Genomic DNA, 10842 nt, shown 5'->3' on the forward strand with positions numbered 1-10842 from the left:
CACCGTTTTTCATGACCCTACTCAGGGTTCAACTTTTTAAGTTTTATAGCCCATGCCTACTCGTGAGTGGATTTACTCGTTATGTTTAAAGTTACTATAATTTCATGTAATTCATGAGTGAAAATTCTAGGCAAAAACACTCGCTATCTCGCTAGAGGCATGAGTTAATACATTTCATTGATTCTAAGTTAGCAGTGAAGTTACTTAGGTGAATGAGTGTTCAGAAAAAACTTACTGTTCTCATTTATATTTGAATCCCTCTTGGATTATTTCCAGCTGGTTGGAGCCAAAGTTTTTGCAAAAAAATTTTTTTCACCCCCTCCCTCGTTTATATAACAGAATATTGTCTAGCCTCACATCAAGTTTTATCGCCTATGCCTACTCGTGAGTGGATTTACTCTTTATTTTTAAAGATAGGTATTATAATTTCATGTTATGCATGAGTGACAAATCTAGGCAAAAACACTCGCTATCTCGCTAGAGGTTCATACTTCTAGCGAGATAGCGAGTGTTTATACATTTGATTGATGCCAAGTTAGCAGTAAAGTTACTAAAGTGTATGATTTTACTAGGATTTGAGTTTACTTATGTATTATATTATATTATACTTATGTAGTATATGACATACCCGCAATACGCCAAAAAAAATTTTTTTTTCATATCACTACACAAGTAGCGTCCTGTTGAAGTATAATTTCATGTAATTGATGAATGAAAATCAATAATGTCATCAAATTCACAGTCATTCATATTCATCGTTAGGTACTTAGTATAGTCTGTGGTGTGGGTATGGTTAAATATGATTGTCTATGTCCTATCTCTTCACTCCAGTGTCTACGTACGTCCTCCGCGCTGGTAATTATTTCAATTATTATCAGTGTCATGAAAAAAATAGCAATAATTATATATTTTATTCAATGGAACTTTTGTTTGGCATAAGATATGCGTTCTTGTTACAACTAAATTTTTCGCCCTTATTAACAAGAAATCATTATCGCGGTAATAGCTGTCAAAGTTGAAACCATAGAATTTTGTCCACTACCCGGAATTACACGGAATTTTACCGTCCGGCACGTCAGTTACCGTTTTAAAACGATGATTGGCTTGTGCTTTCGTCCATATTTCTTCGGATCGGTGCTCTTAATCGGTGCGTGAACACGTTGCGCGTAAATTCGCTAACTCTAAACTGTCATATTCATTTTCATTTTTCAAAACCGGACTGCCGGACGGTCAAATCCCGTGTATATATATATATATATATATATATATATATATATATATATATATATATATATATATATATATATATATATATATATATATATATATATATATATATATATATATATATATATATATATATATATATATATATATATATATATATATATATATATATATATATATATATATATATATATATATATATATATATATATATATATATATATATATATATATATATATATATATATATATATATATATATATATATATATATATATATATATATATATATATATATATTTATATATATATATATATATATGTATATATTTATATATATATATATATATATATATATATATATATATATATATATATATATATATATATATATATATATATATATATATATATATATATATATATATATACATATATATATATATATATATATATATATATATATATATATATATATATATATATATATATATATATATATATATATTCGAAAATGAACTAGGCGGATAGGTTATTTGATATATTTTATGAAATGTTAATATTCTTGTATACGGGATAGGGAAGGGTGGCACTGCTTATGTTGCTTTGTTTATCTATAAAATGTCAATTTATTTGCAGTACAAATGAATATTTTTTCTCATGAAGACTCGGCTGGAAGATTGAAACACAGATGGAGCTCCCTCTAACTGATGTTAAGGTTGAACCCGAAGAGGATAGTCTCCACCTATACCCTGGTGGGAAAGAGGCGCCTCTTGAGAGTTACTATAATTTGCGACAGTGCAATGTCGACTTGTACTCCAGAATTATAAAGCCAGAAGACCAAAAGACTGTAATCCAGAATAACCCGACGAGTGATGATGATGCTCTCCGTACTGGGGATTACCTGAACCAGGAGTCAGCTGTACCGGGAACCAGTACTGATCTACACTATAAAGAAAGAAGAATTTTCACTGAAATAGATGTTGATCATCTTGACATTAAACAAGAATGTGCGGAATACTCGAGCAGACTTGAAGCTGAATCTAGTAAGTAGTACTCTGACAGCTCCGTCTCTTTTTTCTATTATTTTCTGGCTTCAAAAATATCTTTCGGATTCCATCCATGTGGACAAATGGTTCATGGAGCACCGCAGTAATAACTTGGCCATTTATAACTAAAGGCAAGATCCTCATTCTTGTGTTCCAGTACTGTGGTATTGTCGCTGTTTTATTTCATAGTTTCACTTTTATGCAATATTTTTCTTTTCAGATTTAATTAAAAGTGAAATCAAATCTACGTGTTCCGAGAATACAAAGCATTTACTTTCTAACGGTCTTGAGGTTATTACATCATCGTGCTCAATGAAACGGAATCTAGGGTCACGAAATACGTCAGTACAAAAAGGGAAGAAACCTTTATCTTGTTGGAAGTGTGATTATAAATGTTCACAGAAAGGAAATTTCCAGATTCACATGTTAACTCACTCTAGTGATAAACCATTCTCTTGTTCAGAGTGCGATTATAAATGTAAGGCGAAAGGGAACTTAAAGCAACACATGTTAATACATTCTGAAGAGAAACCATTCTCTTGTCCAGAGTGTGATTATAAATGTTCTGGGAAAAGGTATTTAAAGAGACACATCTCAACTCACACAAGTGAGAAACCCTTCTCTTGTTCGCAGTGTGATTATAAATGTTCTCGAAAAGTGCTTTTAAAAAGTCACATGTCAATTCACACTGATAAGAAACCCTTTTCTTGTTCAAAATGTGATTTTAAATGTAAAGCAAAAGGGTACCTGAAGGATCACATGTTAATTCATACCGATAAGAAACCATTCTCTTGTTCTGAGTGTAATTATAAATGTTCGGGAAAAAGATATTTAAAGAGACACACCTCAACGCACACTGGTGAGAAACCTTACTCTTGTTCAGAGTGTAATTATAAATGTTCAAGGAAAAAATATTTAACGAAACACACTTCAACTCACACTGATGAGAAGCCCTGCTCAAAAGAATCGAGAACTGTCCATACTAGCGAAGAGGTAGAGTCTGCATTAGGCAACAGTGAACCAATTTTCTCTGTAAAGGAGGAGGTTATCTACCCAGAGGTTCCTATAATCAAGGCGGAACCGGATAGTAGCGATGACGAAAGGAACATGCCCCGCACTGAAGAAGAGACTTCTCTTAAAAATGTTGTAAAAAAAGAATGGTGATAAATGAATGAAAAACTAATGAACATTATTACATGGCAACCCTGTACTTTTATTTTTTATTTAAAAAGTACTTGTTTCTGCGCCCCTCTAGTATATCTGTATATCCTTTGGCCCGGGATCATATGTGGCTTAGACAGTCCTGCTCTTTTAGCTGTAAAATTATTCAATAATGAAACTCTTCTTGGAAAAAATGGCTATTTTCAATTAGATAAGATATGTGAGTACATATAAAAAGATCGAATCGTTCGGCCATGTCATCCATGATTGCATGAATGATCGAAAAATCATCAAAAATTCCAAATCTCCCCCCCCCCCCCCCCCTCCCCGACTCAACGCTACAAAATCGATGAGGTAACGTTTTTTTTACTATAGTTATCCACGTCTTTATAAGCTCATCTTTTTCAATCGTTCAGATCATAATAACTTTTTGTTTTTTTTTTATTACTTAAAAATGTATAAATCTAATCAACATATTTTTGTCGGTGGAGTGCTTTTTACATACGTTTACATATTATTTTTATCTTTTTTACCTAAAATATACAAAAAAATTTTAAACGTTCGGCTACTGTTCTGGAGGTCCCGGGTTCGATTCCCATGTCAAATAAATATAAGCGATTTTTTCACTTTAATATTTATTTAATACCCTGGACTGGTACTTGAAGGCGCGAGGCTGATCACCTTTCCTTCGTGTATAGCAATCAAAATAATATTCCTTCTATACGATGCAGTGCCCTATGCATCATTGGGTGCGGATAAGGGTTAGAAGAATTAAATAACAAAATACACCACCCACCCGAAGCAGCTTCCAGAATCCAGTCCCGCACCATCAAGCCACTACCAGTATGACCACTGCCAATTCTAATTTACCTACCTTCATACAGTTTTAAATTTTAATTCACCTACCTTCATAGAATTTTTAGATTTTAATTATCTGCTTTACTTAGAATCATAGTATAAGCTAGATTTAGTAAATCTTTGGTTAAGTTGTAACCTTTTTTAATACAAATGTAAAACATAGTTCATTGTTTTTCTTCTCCATCCTATCTATCATCTCGCCACTTGCTCATTTCTTATGACTTACGCAAATGATATTTTGTTTCGGAAGTAATTGATCCCACTTTTATCTTGTCGATTACCGTTCGGTAACGAATAATTCTTTGACAATTGAATAAGGGGGTGATACAGTAAATAAAAATAAGGCAACTCTGCGATAGGTAGGTACTAAATACAGGTGGCCGTTGTCTCTGACTAGGTTTATTGTATACTTATTTCTCTCTGACTATCCCCATGCAACTCGTAAAGTATTTTAGTACCTTTGTATGTGTCTAATATGTAATTAAATGAAAACATTTTCGATAAATATATGTTATCATGCTACGAAAACCTTTTATTTATCCGTGTTAAATGCGTTTTTGTAAAGCCGCGTGGTTCCTGCGAATGGAGAAGACTACAAAGGTTAGAAATGCTAGCTGTCAATTTAACCCTTCAAATTTGGATATTTTCAGATGCGTTCAAAATAATTCATTTATTTGCTAGTGATAGTTCAATGTGATTGTTTGGTATTGTGTATACTTACAGAGTTAATGAATGACAGTTTGTAGATGGAATGTAAGATGGCGCTTCCATATAAGACTGAACCGGGCACGATCCATTTTGGGGGAACAGTGGAGTCTGCTAGAAGCAAGAGTGGGATAGTTTCTGCTGTAAAGGAGGAGGTCATCTACTCGAAAGCTCTTTCACCTATAACTTATACTAAAACTCTTCATAGCACGAATGTGGCACCCATCGACTACGTCCACAGACAAGCTTCTGATATCAAGGCTAAACTAGTGGAACCCGACACAGTTCAAACGAATCATAAGGCGGAGTCTGCTGTATGCATCAGTGAGCCACTTTCCACCGTCGAACAGGTCATCTTTCCAGAGGTTCCAATTATCAAGTCAGAACCAGATAATAGCGATGTAGAAGCGGATACACTCAATTCTGGAGAAGGCTGAACCAAGCACCAGTACTGAGCTACATTACGAGCGAATGGACATTTTCCACCCCGATATTAAACAAGAATGTTTGGAATACTCCAACAACCTAGAACATGAGTCCAGTAAGTATGTCTGCAAGTGGATCCATTTCCCCCTCTCACTGCTGGCGTTATTACTCCATTAAAGTCACTTCGCAATCCATGTTTTCGAGTTAACCTCTAAAAATATAACTTCACATATCAGAAATTCTGTGTATATATATATATATTTATATATATATATATATTACGTCAGTATTGATTTTGTCCACCTCCGTAGTGTAATGGTCAGCACGCGCGGCTACCGTTCTGGAGGTCCCGGGTTCGATTCCCAGGGGGTTTTAAACAAATATTAGTGATTTTTTCACAATGATATTTATTCAATTTTACCCTGGACTGGTACCTGAAGCGGAGGGGTGATCACCTTTCCTTCATGTGTTAACGATCAAGATAACACTGCGTTTATATCATGCAGTGCCCTATGCACCATGGGGAGTGGATAAGGGTTAGAGAGATTGATATATCATAAGGTGTTAAAAATTGTTATGGTGTTTTTAGTTAGTTAAATTGTTATAATATATAACGTTTTAATGTTTTACGAACCATTCGAAGTCTTACATTAAAATTTTCCCACAAAGTCTAGTTAAGAGTTACAAATTTGTCAGAATTACATATTTAAAAAACCAATACATAATAATAATAATAAATTTGGATAATTTATATAGCGCCATTTTCGTAAAATACTGTCTCAAGGGCGCTACTACTACATTTAAGGGAATGAAGTTGATTCATGATATATATGAAGAATGTATGAATATTACGTTTTTTTCATATAGTTTTGTATTGACTGTTAGTATGATATAAAAATAAGTTTTTCTTATTTTTTCAGATTTGAAAAGGACCAGAATAAATATACCTGGTGAGAAATCATTCTCATCCACAAAATGTGAATCAAAATTTTCACGGATGACCCATTTAAAGACACACATGTTTACTCACACTGGTGAGAAACCGTTTTCATGCACAGATTGTGAATTTAGATGTTCAATCAAAAGCTATTTAAAAGTACACATGTTAACTCATACTAGCGAGAAACCTTTCTCATGTTCGGATTGTGAATACAGATGTTCACATAAAAGAACTTTAAAATATCATATGTTCGTTTTCATGTACCGATTGTAAATTTAGGTGTTCTCGATATAGTTATTTGAAAATACACATGTCACACCACACTTCCGGGAAATCGTTGTCTTGCTCGAATTGTGAGTTTAAGTGTTCGCGTAAAGAAGCTTTAAAAAAACACATGTTTATTCACACTGGTGAGAAACCGTTCTCATGCTATATTTGTGAATTTAAAAGCTCGGAAAAAGGATATTTAAAAAAACACATGTTTACTCACACTGGTGAAAAGCCTTTCTCTTGCAAAATATGTCAATTTAGTTGTTCGCAAAAAGGAAGTCTTAATAGGCACATGTTAACTCATACTGGCGAGAAACCTTTCTCATGTTCACATTGTGAATATAAGTGTTCCAAAAGACCAACATTGAAGAGACATATGTTAGCTCATACTGGGGATAAATCGTTATCATGCTCACTTTGTGAATTTAAATGCTCGGAGAAGGGAAATTTAAAAAAACACATGTTCACTCACACGGGTGAGAAACCATTCGCATGCACAGTTTGTGATTATGTGTGTTCAAGGAAAAATAATTTAAAAAGTCACATGTTTACTCATACTGGCGAGAAACCGTTCGCATGCACAATTTGTGATCTGAGATTTTCATGGAATAACGCATTAAATAAACACATGTCAACTCATCGTATCGATAACCAGCCAGTGTGAAAAATTATGCTGCCAGTAACAACATACCTCAGAACAGGTATCTCCAAATACCTAGTGAGCAGTGTCCAATAAAAAAAATATATATATGTTTATATATAAATATGTATAACTTAAGTACAAAATTATATTAAATAATAAACGCTGTTCTGCAGCACTGAACCTGAACCAATTGAACCGTTCTTTTTATACAACTTTATACTCTAATTCTCACAAATAAAAACAAAACATAATATTTCTTACTTATATTTGTGGAGGCCCTTCAAATCGTTACATTTCCATTTCAAATGATTTTAATAATCTGGAATTGTAGTTAGTAAAACTGTTACGTTTTGGTGCGATATAATGATTTCGTATTGGTTTAACACAGGATTGGTCACGTTTTGTCGCAACTTTAACCAAGATTTTGATAGAATATAATAAAACAACAACTACGTATTTTTTTCCACATGAATTTTATTTGACCAGACCGGGTTCCGTCGTAACCGACATCATCAGACTGGTCATCGGATCAGTCAGATGATGTCGGTTACGACGAAACCCGGTTACTGGTCTCGGTGGTAGGAGCTTCACCTTCTCGGAGTCCAGTAGAGGTCCTCCAAGGATGTGACTTAGTTTGCGAGCGACTGCGTCACAATTGTAGAGAATGTGGATTGGCGTTTCGTTATCCTCTATACAAAATCTGCATACTGGGGAGTCATAAAGTCCAATTTTCGTCATGTATTTCCTCAGTCTGCAGTGTCCTGTCAATGTCCTGGGATCCCCTATTTGTTTTTTGCTAAGCTTTAGAGCGTCTGTGGTGAATTTCTGCGAGTGCCTCATTACTTTGTTACTTTCTGTACAAGTTGTTTAATAAAGAAACTTTGTTTTAACGTTTTTTAGATAAAATTATTTTTAAAAATGAATATTTTGTTACGAAATGTAATTGTTCCTTCGTTTTAAATCTTAAATCTCCCAAGCTTTTCACAGAATTCGCTTTGAAATTTTGACGCGATAGCAGCACACGTTATATTAAACACTGTTCATAGCAGACAGCGTGTTTCTTGACGGCTGCTAAAATATTAGAAAGTGCGTTTTCTTCTTCGTTTTCTATTAAACCAGACTGAGCAAAAGCAACGCTTAGCCAGGTACATCTAGTTTTTAAAAAAACTCCTGTTTTTGTATGGCCAGAAAGTTAGTTCTCTAGACCATATGATCCCAAAGTTATATCGGGTTGTGGTCCCGTGGTTAGCGCCGCGGACTCTTGAGTCAGTATTTCTCGATTCTAACTCACTCTACCACAATTTGTTACGTATTTCTAATAATGAGCCGCTTAGGCTCACAAAAATAGCATGAAATTGAAATATTTGTGGTAATAATTAAAAAAACAAATATTTTTCTATAAAAAAAAATAAGAACAAATATGCGTTAAATCCGATCACGCTAAACTGTCGTAGTCGCTTTTATTTTAAAAACCGGACTGCCGGACGGTAAAATTCCGGGTAGTGCATAAGCTCCAAAATAAAAATAAAATAAAAAATCATTGACAATTGTAAAATCAGATTCAAATCAAAAAGCGATGGTTATAATTCTAATCCAACTATTTATCTTTTTAATTAAAAGATAAGATAAAATTCTTTATTTATTTAAAACAAACAACGCCATTTCTTGAAGTGCGATTGATGAACGCGCAGGGCTGCCATTCGCCAGAACATGTCATCTTTATACTTAATACAAATTTGATGTTTTACAAAACAAATAAAATTTGACATTATATTATGTTTTATAAAAAAAGTTAGATTTTTTAAATATGTATACTCATACAGTACTACGTCCCGAAAAAGACTTGGCACGATCAGATCAATCAGAACCTAAAATGTGGTGGTGTCAAAAGTCTGCATAATCGGAGGGCATGTATGACTAGATGTATGGATGTGAAGGAGGCGAGGAGTGTATGTCAGGACCGAAGAGTGTGGCGTTCCATCCTTTCTGCCTACCCCTGCGGAGGAACGGCGTGATGTTAGTAGAAGTAGTACTATAGCGTCAGTGTAAATACCTGCCCACATTTTTTATTCTAAAGACTAGCAAGTGCGGTAGTCGTCAAGTTGGCAAGCTATATCCAAAGTTGGCAAATATTTTTAGCCAGTCTGATAATGTCTTAATAAGACGAAACCCGTCACAATATACGTTATATATATATATATATATATATATATATATATATATATATATATATATATATATATATATATATATATATATATATATATATATATATATATATATATATATATATATATATATATATATATATATATATATATATATATATATATATATATATATATATATATATATATATATATATATATATATATATATATATATATATATATATATATATATATATATATATATATATATATATATATATATATACACATATATATATATATATATATATATATATATATATATATATATATATATATATATATATATATATATATATATATATATATATATATATATATATATATATATATATATATATATATATATATATATATATATATATATATATATATATATATATATATATATATATATATATATATATATATATATATATATATATATATATATATATATATATATATATATATATATATATATATATATATATATATATATATATATATATATATATATATATATATATATATATATATATATATATATATATATATATATATATATATATATATATATATGGCGTCCGTAGTGTAATGGTCCGTACTGGAAGTCCCAGGTTCGATTCCCAGGGGGGTTAAATAAGTATAAGTGATTTTTTACTCTAATATCTATTCAATATTACCCTGGACTGGTACATGAAGCGGAAGGCTGATCACCTTTCCTTCATGTGGTCATGATTAAGATTACACTGCGTTTATATGATGCAGTGCCCTATGCACTATCGGGTGCAGATGAGGGTTTGGAGAAGAATTAATTCAATCCAATAACCATGGTTAATTTTCGATATTTCATAAATGGAATTCTACTAACACTCTCCAGTTACAATAAACCAACGACATTTTCTGTTCAACGGTAATGTAAAATATCGCAACCCTGATATATGGTGTAATCTCCAATACCTAACTAGGTTGCTCAGATTACAAGTGAACAATATCCGTTTACGACACCAAATATTATATAAGACAAACTGATATATGACAGAAGGGTAGTCTCTCTTCAAAGCGATATCCAAGGGCTGTGCAATGTCATCGTTGAACAGAGATAGAACATTTAATGAAATAACGAAATGAAATTTGAAATGAAACGATTGGGGCTGTGGCCTGTTCGGATTTAGAGAAAATACTATATGGCGTTGCTTATTTGAGGTATGATTCCACATACCTTTTATTTCTGCCCTCAAAACGGGACATCTACCAATTTTTACGTAATAGTATGTGCATTCAAGAAAACACGGATTTTTTAAATAGTTTTTTTTGTATCTAATAAAAAGGAAAGGAATGTTGATAAAGAAAATAAGATGAATAAATAAT

General features: G+C 32.2%; 2 protein-coding genes across 3 annotated transcripts; both read left to right on the forward strand.

The window, feature by feature from the left end:
- The first annotated feature begins 805 nt into the window (after nt 1–805).
- LOC148301384 (uncharacterized) lies at nt 806–3486 on the forward strand. Of its 2 annotated transcripts, none has more exons than XM_088273285.1 (3): nt 806–855; nt 1867–2273; nt 2497–3486. In XM_088273285.1, the coding sequence occupies exons 2-3, from the start codon at nt 1919–1921 to the stop codon at nt 3438–3440; spliced, it is 1299 nt and encodes a 432-aa protein (XP_088129411.1). In that variant the 5' UTR covers nt 806–855; nt 1867–1918; the 3' UTR covers nt 3441–3486. The 2 variants fall into 2 exon arrangements, with proteins under 2 accessions (XP_088129411.1, XP_088129412.1); XM_088273286.1 differs by having other exon boundaries at nt 1894–2273.
- Nucleotides 3487–4711: 1225 nt separating this feature from the next.
- LOC148301385 (uncharacterized) lies at nt 4712–8607 on the forward strand. Its single transcript, XM_088273293.1, has 3 exons — nt 4712–4895; nt 5019–5541; nt 6347–8607. The coding sequence occupies exon 3, from the start codon at nt 6677–6679 to the stop codon at nt 7298–7300; it is 624 nt and encodes a 207-aa protein (XP_088129419.1). The 5' UTR covers nt 4712–4895; nt 5019–5541; nt 6347–6676; the 3' UTR covers nt 7301–8607.
- Nucleotides 8608–10842: the final 2235 nt, after the last annotated feature.

The sequence above is a fragment of the Brachycentrus maculatus genome, unplaced genomic scaffold (assembly GCF_059751285.1).
Source record: "Brachycentrus maculatus isolate JH-2025_06_01 unplaced genomic scaffold, ASM5975128v1 h1tg000566l, whole genome shotgun sequence".
Classification (NCBI taxonomy): Eukaryota; Metazoa; Arthropoda; class Insecta; order Trichoptera; family Brachycentridae; genus Brachycentrus; species Brachycentrus maculatus.